Here is a 20,955-nt window from a genome sequence, read left to right as displayed (position 1 = left end):
TTCTCAATACCACTTTTCCAATATGCTAAATGCACGGGCTAATGCAGAAAAATTTTATTCAGCAAGTATTGCGAAACACTAAAGACATAAAAACAGATATTATTCAGTAGCATATCCAAGACTTCAACCCTATATTTTGCTTTTTCAACGACTACCTTAAAGTCGGGGTAAGTAATGGGTGGATGTTTCCGCCATTCTCCATGCAGAATATTTAGACGCTGTCTGCGGCCATAAACGTCTGCCCATATTCAAAATAATTGAGAAAAATATGGAGTAGTACACCGACTGGTTGAAAGTGAGACTGGTATGCGATTATTTTGCTACTCGATGGCCTAAATAATCGCATAGGTATTAGTTTCTTCCTCATTTTTCATTGTAATTTTCACGACAAAGGCAATTCTTCAATGAAGAAGCTATCATAGGTCTATTTCATTACATCAAGACAAAAAAAAATAAAATAACCCACCCCAAACAGGAGAAATATCCAAAACAAGAAAAATATCTTCAAGCGCTATTTTCTCAACTTGATGATTTTCCAGATGGGACTGATATGCGATTATATGCAGTATAGTAATGTTTAAGAAATATGTAAAAAAATACAATAAGTTAAATATTGAATGTCGATAATCTAGTCTATTTAAAAATAAGATGGTGCCAATATTTTTTCAAATTGTTGATGTTACGAAAAAAATAAGCCCTGATAGTCGAAAGGGATGGATTTCGTACATTGTAGAATTTAAAACATTAGGGAAATCTCTTTATTTTTTTCTTTATCTAAGAGATCTCTTTATCAGTCGGAAGTGATTTTGCTGATTAACAATCACGAGTGTGGCATTGGCCGGGATATCTACATGAAATCTACTTTACTTATTCATACAAAATAACATTCGTCATAAAGATCTTTGGAATACGCAACTATTCCACTGAAATTGTTGAAATCGATATTGTTGCAAAGGTAACAAATCAACATTTGCAAACGCTATCAGAGGTGAAGTTTTGGATATGACGCTATGCAGTCCAGCAGTTTCAGAGAAAATTGCTGATTGGCATGTGTCGGATGAAACCTCACTATCTGATCACAAGCACATTTTGTTTGAATGGATTGGTGGGAAACCATCATCTATTACTTACGGAGATCCTTACAAAGATTTGCGAAAAGATTTATCTTCAAATTGAAGCAAAATTGAAACAGTTCCAGAACTGGAATCTATGACAATTCAGCTAAATTAAATGGTGATAAATGCATACAATAATAGTTGTCCTGCCAAACAATCGTCATCAAATAGGGACGTGCCATGGTGGAACAAAAAGCTAGAAAGTCTTCTATAGTCGGAAACTTTTTAATAAAACAAAACGTACTTCAGATTGGGCTCAATATAGAAGGGCCTTAACTGAATATAGCAATGAAATCCGGAAATCTAAAAGGAGGTCTTGGGTTCAAATGTGTGAATCTATAGAAAGGACTCCAGTTGTTTCCAGATTACAAAAGACTTGCCAAAGATCATACCGTTGAGCTTGCCAATCTAAAGCGTCACGACGGAATCTGTACTAGTGGTCCTCGTGATACCTTAAATCTAATGATGGAAACGCATTTTCTCAGTTCTATTGAAAAGACGGATGCAGCCATCTCTGATTTAGTTGAAATTTGTTCTACGCAAGCAAGCTCTGGGTCTACTAGTACGGAAAGTACTGTATCAGATGTGGCGGATGAAATTTTTACGAGAACCAGGGTGGTAAGTGCTATGAGATCCTTTGAGCCTTTCAAGTCTGCAATGGTAAATGGAATATTTCCAGCATTGCTTCAAAAAGGTGAAGCAATACTAATTCCTTCTCTCATTGAGATTTTCATTGAATCATATTCCATCAAAATGGAGGATAGTAAAAGTAATCCTCATACCTTAAACTTGGAAGCGGGATATGACGCATCCTAAATCATTCAGACCTATTAGTCATTCTTCGGTTTTGTTGAAGACAATGACATGTTACATGCAAACGAAACCGCTTTCAAAGTTCCAGTTTTCGTATCAAACTGGAAAATCCACTATCACAGCGCTTCATACGCTGGTCATGAAAATTTAAAAGTCACCTTCAGCTAAAGAAATTGCTCTGTGCTCTTTCTTGGATATTGAAGGTGCTTTTGATAATGCGTCCTATTTTCTATTGTCTAGTGCAATGAAGAACGAAGGATTTCACACGAGTATTGTTAACCGGATTCATACCATGCTTGCAAAAAGAGAAATCACTCCCGAGTTGAGGGGTTCGTCTATTACGGTAAGGGCAACGAAAGGATATCCGATTCCGTCTGATGTCCGTCCCGGTTCAACGATATTTTTCATAGATGGCTCAAAAATAGGTACCGTAAACTAGGGTGACTTTGATCACTTTTTTGATTGTATCTTAAATATTTTCAGAATATACTGAAAACAATATTGTTTGATATTTTTAAAATAAGTACTGGCATGCATTGAGAAAGATTCAGTCATTACTTCGAAAGTTTAGTAACAATTTTGCTGTTTTCAAGTATGCTCTAAAAGTTTTACACCGGGGTGACTTTGATCACAAGCAAAAATATTTCCTTCCTTCTTTTTCGCATGCAAAAACCAAACAAATATCAGCAACACCGTCAACGCGAATGGTCAGTGCCATTATTTTGATGAATTTGGAATAACGCATTGCTACTTTTACTAAATTAAACAGCCTAAAACGACTTAAACGAGTTCATAAATATGGAAAGCAATTTGGGGGCCATTCACATTCTACGTGAACAGTTTATGTTGGCGAATGTCCAAGATTCATACAAATTATTTAGAATATATATGAATGATTATCCACTGAGAGGGAAGGTGGTCTCAAATCATCAAAAACCAGTCCACGTGAAATATGACTTATGCAATTGTCCAAATTTACATGTGTCTGACTAGGAAATACAAACATGCAAATATTTGTATTTTCTCTGACAGTCAAGCAGCTCTGAAAGCACTTGATGCTTATAAATGTACATCCAAGATTGTCTGGGAATGTATTCTCACATTGCGACAGCTATGTCAAGCGAACTCAGTAAATTTGTATTGGGTTCCTGGATATTGTGGCATTAGTGGGAATGAAAAGGCAGACGAACTTGCAAAACAAGGATCTAACTCACAGTTTATCGGCCAAGAACCTTTCTGCGGTATATCAAAAGGTGATAACCAATTAGTTGGATGTCAAAAAGTGTTCCCAATCTAAAAGATTTATAACTCCAAACGAGAATCATTCGAAAAAGCTCCTAGAGCTCAACAAAAGAGCTCTTTGTACATACGTCGGCCTAGTAACGGGACACTGTCCGAGTAGATATCATTTAAAAACCATTGGCCGGGTTCAGGATGATATCTGTCGCATTTGTAATATGGAAAGCGAGACATCGGAACATCTGCTGTGCAGTTGTGGTGCATTATTTAAACGCAGATCAAGGTTTCTTGGCAGTGGCTGTTTACAGCCCAAAGAGATTTGGTCTTTGAATCCTGGGAAGGTGATTGGCTTCATAAACCATATTTCACCTGACTGGGAGCGTGTCGGTGCAGGTACCTGATCACTCAACAATAGTGGTCATTGTATTTTGCAAGGGGACACGTATAGTAATTGACTGGGATATATTACAAAAGTTCATATCAATGGACAACGGTAAAAATTAAAAAAAATTAAAAATTGTTGCAAAAAGTAGCGAAAATAGAATATTATTGACAAATTTTTTTTGTATCACCTGACACGGTGCTCCCACAGACCGTTATTATAAAAAAATGCACCAAAGAATCTGATTACACCATTCGATTCGTTATGACGTCCAGAATCTATGATCAGAATTTTAAAATCATCGTACGGTACATTTTTAGGTAATGCCCTTTTGAAGGTCGTAAAGTACAAAGCCGTGATATAAAAACAATGAAAAATTTGTTGAAAAGCACGTTTTTATGGAATAACCCCCACGAATTTATGAAATAACTTCAAAAATAGTTTCTACGCATTCCAAATATTATATTTTAAGACATTAGCTATTGGTGAAAAGATTTATTTGAAAATCCCACAGTGCACAGTGGTCTAAATTCGAAAAACTGTGATCGCTTCAGATTTGACCGTGAAAAATTGATTTTATGTACTCAATGTCTTCAGCAAAATTGTTTCAGGGGGAGCTGGTAGCCACAAGGTTACAGAGTCCGCCTTGATAAGTAGATGGTCTTGAGTTCGAATCTTGTTATAGAAGCAGGCCATTTTTAATTATCAAAGGACTTAAGCATGGGTTAATTCTCAGGCTCCTCATCACCACCATCACCACTCCCTAGAATCACCTAGCGATAGAGAACACATACCCTCCATACACTCACACATACTACTCCCTAGCGATACACACATACCCTCCACTCCGTTCTCGTAATGAATTCTCGTGATTGGGTTGTTTGGGTAGACGAACGCGCGCGTCGTCGCTCTCTCGCAGTCGATAGAAATAGAATTGCGATACTACATACGGTGAAATTTCGAAAAGGAATGCGACAAACACACTAACACAAATCTCCTCCATACCCATGATGCTTGTGGAGTGTGCAGGATTATATCCGGCTCTCTAGTAGCAACAAGTATCGAACTAACTTTCCTTTCCTTCCTTCCTTTGATCTACGTTCTGGACCGGCAGGCGTCGGTACTGATCAGCATGCAGGGATCATTGGAGAATGCACATCGAATTTTGACCATTACAGACAAAATAATAGACTAAAAATTGATTTTAAGGAGGGGTGTTCCACAAAAATAACTCTGTTTTGTCGTGTCCAACGTACAGATAGGACATCGCAGTATTCAGCATCTGTTTTTCTTTTAAACTTTTCCACAACTTTGCTGAAGGAAGCAATCTGGTATAATGAAAATTAGAAAAAATATTTTTTTTATCTAACTGTTAGGTGGATTGATCGAAAAACCATAAACGCCAAAAGTAAAGCCTTGTTTCATGAAACAATTTTGTGAAGACATTGAGTACATAAAATCAATTTTTCACGGTCAAATCTAAAGCGATCACAATTTTTCGAATTTAGACCACTGTGTACTGTGGGATTTTCAAATAAATCTTTTCACCAATTACTAATGTCTTGAAATATAATATTTGGAATGCGTAGAAACTATTTTTGAAGTTATTTCATAGAATGGTGGTTAATAAACGTGCTTTTCAACAAATTTTTCGTTGTTTTTTTATCACGGTTTTGTACTTTACGACCTTCAAAAGGGCATTACTCAAAAATGTACCGTACGATGATTTTGAAATTTTGACCATAGATTCTGGACGTCATAACGAATCAAATGGTGTACTCAGATTCTTTGGTGCATTTTTTTATAATAACGGTCTGTGGGAGCACCGTGCTGACGTATAAATTTTGATTAGAGTTTAACAATTGTACTTGAAAATTTGCACGAATAAACTGTTTAATACAGAACAGATTGATCAATAATATGCAATACAGCTTGTGTCAAGTGTGCATATACTTGATGTGTAATAAGTATTTGAAGTTCTTTTTTGAAGTAAAAACTGATTTCTCTCCGCCGGGACAGGGTTAATAATTATTATCGGTCAGAATTTGATAGAAGTGCATGATTATACGCGGAAGAGTCTTCCAAACTGAAATGAAAGTCCAACCTATCAATATTGCTGAAACAAATTCAAGAGCAGTCTGAGCAAAACTACTAAACAAAATTAATTGCAACCACAAGTATAAAACTTCAAAGCAATTATCATCCAATTATCGTTTTTAAGGATAAATGTTCGAAATTTATGTATTATCCCTCTACTTCAGTCAAACCTTTAAAAAGCTTCAATAGATACTTAAAAATGTTTATTAAGATTTAAAGTGATTTTACTGAAGCCCGTCTAGAAACTAACATGAGCACTAGAGGGTTAAGATTTACAAAGAGAGACTGAAAACTTTAAAGTAATGAAATTTAGTTGTTACTGTACATTCAACCCAATTCAACCAAGTTGTTATTTAAAACGAAAAATCAATACCAAAAGATTCAGAATAAAATTCTAGAAAATATGTTGGAGTGGTTTCCTAGAATAAATCTCGACTATAAATCAGGCAAGATGACAACCCTATTAATATAACACTCTGCAACAACTTCTCAATTTTCGGCAACTCAATAAAACATTCCAAACATCAATCAACTTCTCGCCTTGGATGAATCACACTCCGGGGACACCCGTGAGAAAAAATCCCCATTCTTCAGTTCGAGAAAGAGTTGACGAAAGAAGTATAAGAAAAATATGAAAAACATCACAACAAGAGTGCAGCATCCACCTTCACCATACAGATCTATTTCGGGACGCTAACTGGGGTAAAAATAGCCACCGGGGATGTCGTCACTGGTACGCGACCGGTGACGTTACACTGCGTACCTGGTTCTTATCATCTTGGATTTTTTTAATGCATATGTTAGGAATTTAAGTACTCACGTGTATTGTTCTTCGCTTGCTGATCATTGTACAGCACCAGCATGAATTCGCTGCTGTTGTGGATCGACGGATTACCAGCTGGTGAACCGGAACTGGTGGGAACGGTAGAATTGTTGTTGTTGTTTTTGTCGTTGTTATTGTTATTAGTTGTGGTTGTCTCCAGCTGACCGGATGAGAATGCGATTTTCGATAGAGGGCTGGGATCCTTGGAGAACTTCTCCATCGCCTTCAGTGGTGAGGTGAACGATTGCGGTGGCCTCTGTGGGGGCGGGTACGAAGGTTCGGGAGGCGTCGTGATGACGACTGCTGGAAGCACCGGTGCCGGGGAGGGAGATTTAGACTTGCGAGGTGCTGGTTGATTAGGTTTGAGTTGCACAGGGGAAGGAGAAGCTTTATAGCGAACTTCCTGGGCAGGTGGTTCCGATTGTGTCGATTTGTATGGATCGGTTCTCACTGGAGGAGCCGTTTCTGCTGGCTTGGGTTTGAAGAAATCTTCATCCCGTGTACCGTAAGACATTTCGCGAACGATTTCGTCCTGGTTGTAGGCAGCTGCGTCTCCTGTGAGGGCTCGAATTCGTTTAATTTGTTCAATGTCGCGAGCCGGCGAACGAGATTCTTCACGACGCTTGCGAGGAACCGCGAGCGGCTGCTGATTTTCGTTTTCCCTCATATCCATCTCCGTCACCTGGGTTGCACTGTTGATTCCACGCTTCGGATCCGGAATGAATAGTGTGTCCGATTCTTCACTAGGATCACTTAGCCCATAGGGATTCTCCGCTTTCACACGAAAACGATACTGTGAACCTTCGAACAGACCACTCAGCGTTGTGTTCAGCTGCCGGCAGGTTGTGGCTTTTAACCAAACGTCCCAACCGACGCGGTAATATTCGACGATATAATTTCCTATTTTACAACCACCATCGTCTTCAGGAGCGTCCCAGCTTAAGGTGACAGTTTTTCCGATTCCCACACTGATGGACACTTTTCCAGGTGGTTCGGGACGTGCCGTTACCGTTACCAGAAATGAAGCATAATCTTCTCCTAGTTTATTAAACGCCCTGAGATTATATTCGCCGCGATCGGACCGCTCGGCGTTGGCTATTCTAAGGGATGAATTTTTATCGGAGGTTTCGATTTCATAACGGCCACCAGTGGTCAACAATTCGCCATTGTGACTCCACTCGACAATCGGCGTTGGCTGGCCTGCAATGCCGACCTTGAGCCGAATCACCTCATCAGCTTCGATAATCAACCCATCTTCGTACTGCCGGGGCAGGCGAATTTTCGGATACGCGTCGATGATGAGATTGCACTGAGTTATAGTGTGACCTGCGCGGTTCATAGCCGTGCACTTGATCTCACCAGCATCAGTTAGGGCGGTCTGATGAATTACTAACATACTAAAGTCACCCTCAGTCAGAATTTTGGTACGACGGCTGCTAAACATTTCGAATCCATCCTTGTACCAACTAATCTGCGGGGCGGGTGTTCCCGAGACGGACACTCGGAACTCCACCTTTTCATTTTCGATTGCAGTCGTATCGAGCAGTTCATGAATAAACCGGGGCGGTGCTTCGGCAGCCCGTTGCAATGTTACGGTCAACGCATCGGAGAGTTCGCTACTTTCCGACTGACCGACGATGTTTTGCGCCACAACCCGGAACTGATAGCGCCAACCCGGCTCTAGTCCGCTAAACGACATTTCGGTCGCCTGTGTCAGCACGGCACTTGCACGGGTCCAGTGCGGTGAACCCGCCCGCCGGTGCTCGACGATGTAGCCAAGAATTGGCGAGCCGCCATCGCTAGTCGGTCGCTTCCAACGGATCGTCACCACATCCGGCAGCGAAGAGCTTGGTGATCCTGGCACCACCATCGGTTTTCCCGGCGGCGAGGGAGGCTCTGGAAGTAGACAAAGCAGAAACATCAATCAGTACAGCTCGGCATCGAAATTAATGGTTCAACGCTCGTGTACTTCTACGGCTGTATTCAATGAGGGCAACTACTGCCACTGGCACTGGCTGCCATCCCGAAGAATCCGTCCGCAAATGAATTTTCATTTGCGGACTGTAAATATTTGAGTCGCTTCTAAAAATAACCCCTGGCTGTTCTCTCTGTCCCGTACGTACGTATCCCATCGTAGAGATGAAGCAACCGACCGATACGGAGTGGGGCGAGTCAGAAAATTTTCATTCTCAACCACCCCGAAAAGAAAAGCGAAGCAGAATGAAATTGGTCTCACCTGCTGATTTCCAGTGGACAGCCTTCTTCGGCCTTCCGGAGTGTTTCGCCGGCTGATTTCCCATCGAATGCAAAAATCAGTACTAAACAGCAGCAGCTTGTAAGTCTCGTTTTTTTTTAATATTGCTCACACTACCCCCTCAGCTCCGGTCGATTCGCGGTCGCGGTCGGTGGGAGGAGGTTAATCACTAGTATACTAGGGGCGCCATCTTCTTCCTTTCGTTTTCGGTCTAGGTTTCGGGTTAATTTTCCTATGGACCGAGGAGGCGCGGTTTCGCGTACTTTTCGAGTTTTTCGGGTGTCCGAGTTGATCCGCGACCGGTCGAGAACTGAGCTGAGCGCATCAATCCGAAGCCGATCGAGAGCCGTCGAATGGCAGGCGCGCCACCGGTTTCACGCCACGCGCAGGTGCGGATGGGTTTTGAGAAGGACTGACGGGATTCTGCGCAAGCAAGAGAGACTCGCCAGTTTTGATGGCTGCTACTCTGTTGGTTCGGTTTGACATCGAAGTTCGAACTGATAAAAAAGAAACAAATCTTCGATAATAAAACTTGAACTATTTCACATTGTAAATTTGAGGTTTTATTTTGTTACATGAAAGACAACAAAACTTCCCGCCTCTCTATTTCTCTCTCCCAGGAAGCAGACGACTAACCTCACCTCACATGTGATTGCGCATGCGTTTACGAGCTCAGACTGATTGAGATAATGCAGAGTGTTCGTTATTAGTCGACTGTGAGAAAGAGAGTTATACGTTTTATTGTAATCGACTTAAACAGACAGTGGCTTGTTATCGTATAATAGATTGTGTTTAGTGCAAGTGCTCTCGAAGAGCACGGGATAATAATTCCTTTACAACGGTAGCGTGGCCGAGCGGTCTAAGGCGCTGGTTTAAGGCACCAGTCACTTCGGTGGCGTGGGTTCGAATCCCACCGCTGCCACAGATTATTTTTGGTGCTTGTATTTTATTCAATTTAATGCCCCTTAAATGGTAACAATTCATGTTAGAGTACGATTAAGCAACAACATTTTATCTACTTAAAGTTTGGAAGCTCGAAAAAATCTTCTAGTGATTACCATCTTTTAAAAAAGATCTTTTAAAACAAGAAAAAGGGTATCGGCTCTATAATCGTCAAGTTTTACTTATTATCGTCAGTGGGATAAATAATGTCCAAGATCGTTAATTTTTTGCAAAATGATTATTCATAATGCTGGGTACCTCTTTGCAAAATATTAGTTCTCTATGACTTCATTAATCTCCCGGACGATAATAGGTAAAACCTAACGATAATAGAGCCGATACCCTATTTGCATCATAATATAAAGATTTCAAAATAAACTCGTTTAAAAAGCTTATCGAGGGCCAGGAAGGTATTGGTACATTTCTTTCTACATACCTTTGCGAGAGGGGATTTTTACCCCTCTTCAAATTAAGCCCAAGTCATGAAACAAATTTAAAGTGAAAGACGTTATGAGACTGACAAACACAGCCTCGTATTGCAGAGCTTGTACGTATCTGCCATTCTTTTGAGGGGCCGAAAAGCGCCTTCTGCTTTGCAAAGGGTGCCGTGGAGCTCTTTGCACTTACCAAGCGGGGTGACGGAGTAAAAAAGGTTGGGAGCCTCTAAGAGCAAGCCCACCAGTGGCTAAATTGAAGTTTCTAAAGCTAGTTTGGCAACTCTCACCATAACGCGGTCCCCACACCGGGCGTTGCTATCTTGGTTTGAGGAATATCAATCCTCACCTCGGGTAGCAGCGAGTTATTAAATTTGGCAACGCGATAGCAACGAGCCGAACCGTTGCTATTTGATGAAATGTCAAGTTTCGAATGCGGACATAGTTGGTCGGCCCGGAAGATGAAGCGCTTTGCCTCGCTTGGTTAAACACGTCATAGGACACAAGTGTCGACGCACATAGGAGTATTTCAGTCAAAATCCTGGCCAAAATACGAAAAAAAAATTCAAGTGTTCCTCGTGCTATTGATTCTTTTTGGATTCTCTGATACTAACCACTTTGTATGCAGGCTATCTTGAAATTATCTGAATTGTTTATGAACTACAGTAACTATCATAACCTTGATATTAGTTAGAGCCCATGAATAAGTCAAAAATTGTTGTACGAAAACTATTATAACTGTTATTATAACTTTAAAGTGATTCTTGAGCGTAAATTCAATATGGGCGGTATGTTAAGTAAATTTGTGTAGGTAATGTGTTGTATAGGTTGAAAAAAACTTGTTCAAAACAAGGCATTGCCATACACATGTTTTTCAGTTTCTTTTGATCAACATTTTTTTTTTACAAAAAAGGATTTGTGTTTGGGTTCCCAGCAAGTCCCAGCAAAAATTTACCAACCATTGGAAAGGTTATGTGTTTCTCAATAAGTACCAGAAAGAAAATCTGCCCCATGCTCACCCATTCGTAATTGCGATCAATGCGAAGTTGGAACATTCAGATAGGCTGATTTTTTGTTTTTATTGAATAAGTGCATTTATCATGCCTTTGTCATACATCGATTGTAAAAATTTGATTAGTTTCTTCAGATTTTGTGATAACTTGCTGAGAAATATCCTATTTGGGTTGATTGCGCAATGCTATGAACACTCGATTAATAAAAAGTTCCTGATTCTGGAGAAAAACTCAAAGAAACCCTCAAATATTACCAGAAAAGATCGAAACAATGATCGAGTGGTAAAAGTCTTACAAAAAAACTCCAAATGTCCTTCAAGAAGCACTCGATCTTAAAATGTCAACAGAGTCGCTTCAAAAGTTAGTTTATAAAAAATTTACAGCTTCGAAATATGACAAAATTGGTAAAGCTTAACCGTAATGTTGTAAAGTTGGTCGGAAGTTTCGCATTTATGTCGTCCAAACAAAGGATTGATGGCAGTGATCTAAGCAAGAGACGCAGAACGCAATTGCTAAGAGAAATTGCACTATTGGATGAGTTGAGTTACGCAGTTCCCATGACTCAATAATCTACTGGGAGCACTGCGGTTTTTAACATATCATATCAGACGATCCACAGTGGTTTAAAACGCGAAAAACGTGATCGTCAGCCTTTTGAGTATAAAAATGGCATTTCAATGCTACAGTATATTCGACAAAGTTTTTGTAGATGTTAAGGGGCATCTTTTGATGTAGTTGAAATTTCGATTAATTCACCTAAAAGTGAGATAAAAATTTAATTTTTTTATTTACTTATCAAATCAAAACGAAGTCTTGAGCAAAGTTGTAGACACTCTTATGTAGAAAAACTTTGCTGAAGACACTTTGGTTCTATCTCTTGAAAATCAACCACATACAGGTAGTTTTATACACAGACATCCTTAAAGTTTCTAAAAATAGAAAAATACCAAATAACTTTTTCTGAAGTGGTTTTAGACGCCTACTATGTTCTAGACATTTTTTCATATTTAAAAAATACATCACTCGGCCGAACATACCTTGGGAAAATTTTCGACTTTTTCATAGGGTTTAGGACATTTTAGATAAAAAAATGCACCTTTTCAAAATAAAATTTCTCGAAAAGCTGCAAAAAGCTGCAAAAACAACAGTTCCCACTTGTAAGACGGAGATTAGTACTAGCTTCCCCAGGAGGTTTCACTAGGTTCTTGCAGTCTCTTAAAGACTTGGGCGTGGGTGAAAAAAACAGTTTTTTTGTTTTTCGGCGTTTTTTCATGTTTTTTTCTCAAAAGATGTACAAAATCGAAACGATTTTTGATTTTTCATAATAAGTACGAATAGCATTCATATTTACGGCACCGTGCATTATTTGGAAAACATAATATATGGAAAAAAATGTTTTTTTCCGAAAATAATTGTTATGTCACTAGTGTATGCAAATGCCAAGTTTTTTTTAACAAAATAAGCAACATTTTTTGACGTTTTTCCAATGCTTGAATTCTGAAAAGAAAATGTCAGCTCAGAGATAGATATCCTTATTTTTTTTTTAATTTTGTCCATACGGAAGTACCTAATCCATACCAAAATTCCTCCGTATGTCCAAATTAAAAAAATTAATAAGGGTATCTGTTTCTGATCTGACATTTCCTTTTCAGAATTCAAGCATTGGAAAAACGTCAAAGAATGTTGCTTATTTTGTTAAAAAAAACTTGGCATTTGCATACAATAGTGACATAACAACTATTTTCGGAAAAAATCATTTTTTTTCTATATATTATGTTTTCCAAATAATGCACGGTGCCGTAAATATAAATGCTATTTGTCCTTTTCAATGAAAAATCAAAAATCGTTTCGATTTTGTACATCTTTTAAGAAAAAAACATGAAAAAACGCCGAAAAACAAAAAAAAAACTATTTTTTCACCCACGCCCAAGTCTTTAACAGACTGCAAGAACCTAGTGAAACCACCTGGGGAAGCTAGTACTAATCTCCGTCTTCCAAGTGAAGACTGTTGTTTTTGCAGCTTTTTGCAGCTTTTCGAGAAATTTTATTTTGAAAAGGTGCATTTTTTTTATCTAAAATGTCCTAAACCCTATGAAAAAGTCGAAAATTTTCCCAAGGTATGTTCGGCCGAGTGATGTATTTTTTAAATATGAAAAAATGTCTAGAACATAGTAGGCCTCTAAAATCACTTCAGAAAAAGTTATTTGGTATTTTTCTATTTTTTAGAAACTTTAAGGATGTCTGTGTATAAAACTACCTGTATGTGGTCGATTTTCAAGAGATAGAACTAAAGCGTCTTCAGCAAAGTTTTTCTACATAAGAGTGTCTACAACTTTGCTCAAGACTTCGTTTTGATTTGATAAGTAAATAAAAAAATTAAATTTTTATCTCACTTTTAGGTGAATTAATCGAAATTTCAACTACATCAAAAGATGCCCCTTAACATCTACAAAAACTTTGTCGAATACACTATAGCATTTGAATGGCATTTTTATACTCAAAAGGCTGACGATCACGTTTTTCGCGTTTCAAACCACTGTGCGATCCTTTGAAAGCGAGTGATTTAAAAGACGCTTTAAAAAAAGCATATAATAGATATTATTGACAAAAAAGTATTCACCAGAACAAGCTCTTATTTTATTTGTACTTTTTTAGAATTGCAGATTAATAGCAGAGGAAAGTTGATATATCACTGCTAGGTGATTAGATCTTGATGAAATCTTGTTAACAATATGTTTCTATGTCTAAATATAAAGCTTAAATGAAATAAAACCACGTTGAGACACATATGCCATCAGAAAACTCATTGAAATAATTTTGGCCAGGTTTTCGTTCTAAGTACTCCTATGTGCGACGTGAACCAGTGAGCAACTCCATTTTAATTCTGATTGAATTGAAATTTTGCACAGGGTGTTTTTTCGGGCATTTATTCAAATACATGAATATTACATTTTGTATGTTTTTTTTTGAAATCCGAGATGACCATTTTGGTTGGCACTCTAACCTACACGTAGAAAGGTCAAGTCTTTACAAGATTGGCCAACCCTGGGCAATATTTAAATAAACCTGGAAGATTTGAGCGAAAGGCTTACCGACTATTGCTGCTGACACTTTTGAAGACATGTTAGTCCCAATTTTCCCGTTGCGTCAATTTTTCTCCTCTACCACTGTTTCAATTTTCAAGAACGCAATCGAAAGCGGCGTCGGAAATAAAAATAAAAAACAATGTTATAACGCTGGATGGCACCTTTCTCGGCATGGCGGTCAATATTTGGTCATTTTTTAGGCTCAGAGCAGCCCAAATCTTTTCCGCGAAATCATTTTCTTCGTCACTAGAATCAACCAAATACTCAAGAACAATTTTTGCGTTCTGCATTTTTTTTGCTGAAAATTTGCAAATTTCAATAGCAAACTATAGGTACCGAGACAGCACAAAATACAACTGATGATGATGATGATGGTCCCACCTCATACCCCTACATCGGTTTGAGCTGGTCGATTTATCTAAGTAAGATATTATATAGAGTCATACAATGTAACCAGTTGGCAAACAAATAACGGACTGGTTATTAATACAGACATAGTAACCCTTCAAAAGAATACCAATAATTTAACAATGAGTATAAAAAAACGATTTTCCAATACCATCATGGATCCAAGGCTCATCCAGAACGTTTCCAACCCGAAAATTATCTGGACTTGGTTAGGAATTGAACCTAACATTTAGGAGTGTTAACTAATCAGAATTGATTCTGGATAACGATCCAAAACTACGAGAGAGATCCTGTGATACTATAGTTCTCGATAACGAGCTTTACAGTCCACAGGCGAACCCAAGCCTTTTCAGTTTTTTTTCCCAACCCTAGTTCAAAACCGTGAAAACAGATAAATATTAAAAATCAGAATTACAGCATATATGCTATTTCATACCAAAAAGCAACTTTCCAACCCGATATGCTTTTTGTTTCAATTTCAGGGGTTTAATCCTGATGTACTCAATATCCAGATTGTCTATGTCAGTCTACGCGCGCGTGGCTCAAACATGTGTAGTCGACTCTTTTTTAAACTCTACTATTAAATATTATACAACTAATTCAAACAAAAATCCATCATCAACAGTGAACATAATAGCTTAGTTTACCCAATAAATAAAAAAAAAATACATAAATTTTACAATCTTCGTCATTAATTTACAAAAAATTCTATGTGATCTGTCTACAAAATAGACTTTATGTGTGAAATACAAAGCCTTTTAAACTCCGCCATTGTTGCTGCACGTTCTACCTGTCTTGGCATCGAATTGAAAAAATTTATTCTTTTGTACAACAGAGAGTTCTGTGATCTTCCAAAAAGAAAATTTGGTGTTCTAGCATCATCCGCGTTTCTAGTGTTGTACCTATGAAAATCACGTCCCCTATCAATTCGATTACACAAATATCGAGGCAGCATATTATTAAAAATTTTATATAGAAACACCATTGTCAGAAAATATACTCTTTGCTTCACAGAAAGCCATTGCAATGCGTCCAGCATAAAACTCGAGGAAGTGTATCTATTACATCTTAATATTAATCGCATAACTTAATTTTGTAAGCGCTACAGTCTCAATATTTGTGTATTGTTTGCAAGAAATAATATGGATGGGCAAAAATCTATATGTGGTGAAATGATTGACTTATAAAGACTAATTTTACTACTAACAGTCAATTCATTTTTCAAACGGCACAGAATACCGTATTTTTTTGCCATTTTCTTGATGACATTGTCAATGTGAGATTTAAAAGTTGATTTGTCATCAATAATCACTCCAAGATACTTTATTTCGTTTACGCGATCAATCGTCTCACCATCAATTGCAATATTTACGTCTGGTCTGGAGTTGGCAGAAGAAATGATTAAGTACTTTGTTTTGCTAATATTTAATTTAAGCTGTTTAAATTTCAACCAATTCGCCAGATAATGTAAATCTTGATTTAAAAGTGCCACAACGTCATTAGGATTCTTAGCCGCAATGAACAGAACAGTATCATCAGCAAATAAATTGACATCGCAAAACCGTAAAACTCGCTTCATGTCATTAATATAAATAATGAACAATAACAGTTCGCCAGCTTTGAATAGAATAGTCATTGGAGGCAACGTTGCTGGACGTGCCATGGTCTTACGGAATTACTTTAATTAAAAATTGTTACTGCAAACATAACCACTAGGTTTTGAATTAACAAAATAAGAGTTAAATTTTTCTTCAACTTTTTTCAAAAAAACTTGTAATTTTAATAGAACTTGTAGTAAAATTCCAGGTTAAAGAAACGAAATATATATTTTTGCCTTTCTCCTAGAAAGGTATAGCAATCACTGGGAAAACCAAAGGTATAAAAGTGGTCCCAATGGCCAAATGTCATATACCACTCGACCTCTTTCGACGAACTGAGCATTTTCTGTATGTATGTATGTATGTGTGTATGTGCAACTTTTTTTTCTCACTCACTTTTCACAGAGTTGGCTGGACCAATTTGCATAAAATTAATTGCAAATGAAAGGTCTAGTTGCGCCATAAGTTGCTATTGAATTTCATTGTAATCAGATTTTTAGTTTAGAGGTTATGTATCAAAATGTAAAAACCACGAAACATCAATATCTCAGAAACCACACAACCGATTTCAATAAAACTGGTTTCAAATAATTGGGCTGTCTTCAGAACCCTTAACTTTTAAATTTCGTTATGATTGAACATATGGTTCAAAAGTTATGTTAAGAAAAGTTATCCTAAGGTTGTTTAAACTCACTCATTTTTCTCAGGGATGGCTGAACCGATTTTCACAAAATTAGTCTCAAATGAAAGGTTTAGTTGCCCCATAGGTTGCTATTGAATTTCATTATAATCGGATTGTAACTTTGTCCGTTGTTCATAAAAATGTGAAATCACATAATGAAAGTAAACATATTGACTTTCGCCTAACGATCACTGGCTAATTAAAAGGTAGAAAAGTGATCCAAATTGCCGAGTGTCATATACTACTTGACTCAGTTCGACGAATCGAGCATTTTCTGCATGTATGCATGTATAGGTGTATATGTTTGTGTGTGGGTGTGTACGCGTGTATGTGCACCTTTTATTCGCACTTACTTTTCTCAGAAATGGTCTGACCGATTCTTTCTACCTTGGTGTCAAATGAAGGGTCCGTTTAGGTTGCTATTGAATTTCATTGTAATTAGGCTTTTAGTATTGGCGTTGCGTCAGAATGTACAAATCGCTTTTATTTCTCAGAAGCTATGAACATAGTTGAAATCAAATTAATGGGCTTTTAAACCCTAAAACAATGAATTACATAATGTTTAAACATGTGGTTTGAAAGTTATAGAAAGAAACGTAACCCGCAGACTGTTTAAAACTATAGCTACAATCAAAATATGTGGCCTCAACAACATTTCAATTTGATATTGTACTATTTCAATGTTTGCGGCCTTGCTCGGGATTGAAGTTGAAATTAAAAGTCATTTCTATCATTTCACTTTTTGCCTTTCTCCTAGAAAGGTATAGCAATCACTGCCAAAACTAAAGGTATAAAAGTGCTCAAAAGGGCCGAATGTCGTATATAACTCGACTCAGTTCGACGAGCTGAGCATTTTCTGCATGTGTGTGTGTGTTTAACGCTCTCCCAATCTCACTCGATTTTCTCAGAGATGGCTGGACCGATTTCAATGAAATTAATTGCAAATGAAAGGTCAAGTTGCCTATTGAACCTATTGAATTTTATTGTAATCTGATTTATAGTTTAAAGGTTATGTATCAAAATGTGAAAATCACGAATCATCAATATCTCAGAAACTACACAACCGATTTGAACAAAATTGAAGTTATGAAAAGAAACGTGTTCTGGAGTCTATTTAATCTCACTCATGTTTCTCAGAGATGGCTGGACCGATTTTCATAAAATCAGTTGCATATGGAAGGTCTTGTTGCCCCATAAGACCCTAATGATTTTTCTGCAAACGGATTATAGGCAAATTGTGTTTAAAAATGTGAAATCCGGCTATGAAAAGAAACATATTCCGAAGACTACTTGGACTCATTCACTTTTCTCAGAGATGGTTGACCCGATTTCCATAGAATTAGTATCAAATGAAAGGTCTAGCTGCCTCATAACACCCTATTGAATTTTACTGTAATCGGACTGTAACTTCGTCTGTAATGTATCGAAATGTGAAAATCACGAAACTTCATTATCTCAGAAACTCCACAACCGATTTGAACAATATTGATCTCAGATGAACGGGCTAGTTAAGGGTTAACTGATGAATTATGATTGAACACGTGGTTTCAAAGTTTGGCTGCCCTACACGTTCCCTTTTCATTTGATTGTAATCGAACTTAATCAACCGTTATGTATTAAATTGTCAAAACAACGAAAGTCTATTATCTCAAGTATTACACGACTTTTTTGAACATAACTAGTATCCTACAAACGAGTCATCTCTCAAACTTACAAATAACAAACTTCATAAAAATTTGATATGCTGTTCAAAAGTGTTGGAAAGAAAAGAAATTCAAAGACTATTCAACACTATACCTGCTTTGTTCAATATAAATGACCTCAACATGATTTAAATGTAGTATCGTACTATCTGAACGTTCCCGGTATCGCTCGTGATTAAATTGCTCGAAATTAAGAGTCATTTCTTTTATTTCGCTATTTCTCAAACACTAACAAATTTCATATTTTATACTTCAATTACAACATCAATATTTTAGAACACAAAGAGTGAATATACCCCTTTATTGGATTTAAGCATTCATGTAAATCTATTTTTACAAATTATAAGTTTGAATGAGAATCGCTGAGTCTGACCGCTAGGTGGATTAATTAGGTTTTTATAAAGCATGCATTACATTTAAAAAAATATATTTCATCTTAAGATTTTTGAAAATATAGGTATAGGCCAATGATTTTAAAGGATAGTGATTTTAAATCAAAAAACTTGTAATAATTAACTTCATAAATGCATCCATTTTAATGTTACTTTGAATTTATATTAATAAAATTAGAAGATAATCACTAAAGTATGAATTCATTCAAGGAAAAGTTATTATAATTATTTTTTTGTTGATCTTGGTATTATTTAATAGCTGTCGGTGAAAAGCCCCGGATGGAGATATATTTTTACTGAAAAAAATTTACTTATATTCTACACAATTTTTCACATTTCAATTTTTTTCAAGAGAAGTCTGATTCCAATGACACAATATGATTCGGAAAGTAATTTAAAATTATAAAACTCATGGCAACCAACTAAATGCATCCGTCATATATATATATATATATATATATATATATATATATATATATATATATATATATATATATATATATATATATATATATATATATATATATATATATATATATATATATATATATATATATATATATATATATATATATATATATATATATATATATATATATATATATATATATATATATATATATATATATATATATATATATATATATATATATATATATATATATATATATATATATATATATATATATATATATATATATATATATATATATATATATATATATATATATATATATATATATATATATATATATATATATATATATATATATATATATAGAAAAATTGAAATAACGTCAAGTTTATTTTCTAATTTTCTTAGTTTCAATTCAAAATAACTTACAAAACGGATGCATTTCCGAGGTGAACTATTACAAGCTTTAAGCGTTTGAAATCACTGGAGAAAAAGTATTTTGAAAAATTTTGGGATTGGATATTGTTTTAAAAAACTAACCGTTGTTGAAGAATTATTACACTCTCGACATCTTACCAAAAGTTGTTAAAGAATTATTACACTCTCGACATCTTACCAAAAGTTCTATTTTCAATTCAGGCTTCTTTAAAAAAAATCAGGAATATTTCAACTCTATTTTTCGTAAGTGAAAATTTAGTCCATTAAAGCAGAAAATGTATGTAGCGAAGCGAAAAATAAGCGAACTGAAAAATATGATACGAAATTCGAGATTTCATAGTATTTTTTTGTGTATAGTTTTTGAACGGGCAACAACCGTTCCCTACAACTCATTCTCAGTTAGTTTTTTTCGTAGGTACAATCAGAGGTTTCTGAGCTACAATGCATTGGATAAAGCCATAGCCAAAATATTTACGTCTTTTCAGAAAATTTCTCTTAAGTTTGCTGAGTCAGATACGTGTGCAAAGTTTCATTCAAACAAAAAATGATCGAATAAATTTTTGCGTATTTACAGGGCATGATTCACTCATATGTTAACAAATGACGAAAAAAATTAGAGGGTGGTATCCAAAACACGACCGCAAGCCATTGGACTACGGTATTGCTATATTCCGATAAAACAAATAGTAGATGGAAACGTAACGCTAGTACTTCCTGCAATTTTATCTAATAGTGCATATCTAAATGCTGAGACATTAACACGACATAAACAATAATATATACTAAGCGAAAGGATAAAACTCGTTTATATTAGCGCCTCTTCTTCATACATATTCGAAATGAAAAAAACCTTTGTTCGTAGCCTTACTGCCAAAAGAAACATTTAATTAAGCGAATGCAATATGATTTTCCTTTCTCAGGAACAGCAAACTAATCGAAAGTATTTGAAAATGTAGAGTAGAATGGATTAACTGATAAAACTCATGTTAGATTAGTTCCAACTTAAAGTATAATTTCATGTGTTTAACCCTATCCCCGCGGAGAAAAATCAGGTTTCACTTCGAAAAATGACATTCAAACTCTTATTACTCAGCAACAGCATGCATAATTGGCACAAACTA

At 36.3% G+C, this 20,955-nt stretch overlaps 1 protein-coding gene and 1 non-coding gene across 3 annotated transcripts in view; one reads left to right on the top strand and one right to left on the bottom strand.

The window, feature by feature from the left end:
• LOC129721456 (muscle M-line assembly protein unc-89) overlaps positions 1-9,047 on the bottom strand; it is a 29,454-nt gene extending 20,407 nt beyond the window's left edge. For both annotated transcript variants that reach the window (XM_055674013.1, XM_055674014.1), the window contains exons 1-2: positions 8,706-9,047; positions 6,467-8,365 (exon numbers count right to left, since the gene is read on the bottom strand). In XM_055674013.1, coding sequence (XP_055529988.1) covers positions 6,467-8,365; positions 8,706-8,769 — 1,963 coding nt within the window. In that variant the 5' untranslated portion in view covers positions 8,770-9,047. The remainder of the gene's footprint in view (positions 1-6,466; positions 8,366-8,705) is intronic.
• Positions 9,048-9,563: 516 nt separating this feature from the next.
• Trnal-aag (transfer RNA leucine (anticodon AAG)) lies at positions 9,564-9,645 on the top strand. The gene has a single exon. It is a non-coding gene; the product is annotated as a tRNA-Leu (tRNA).
• The last annotated feature ends 11,310 nt before the right edge of the window (positions 9,646-20,955 follow it).

This window comes from Wyeomyia smithii, chromosome 2 (genome assembly GCF_029784165.1).
Source record: "Wyeomyia smithii strain HCP4-BCI-WySm-NY-G18 chromosome 2, ASM2978416v1, whole genome shotgun sequence".
In the NCBI taxonomy this organism is placed as follows: Eukaryota; Metazoa; Arthropoda; class Insecta; order Diptera; family Culicidae; genus Wyeomyia; species Wyeomyia smithii.
This window is presented reverse-complemented; position numbering and strand designations above follow the sequence as displayed.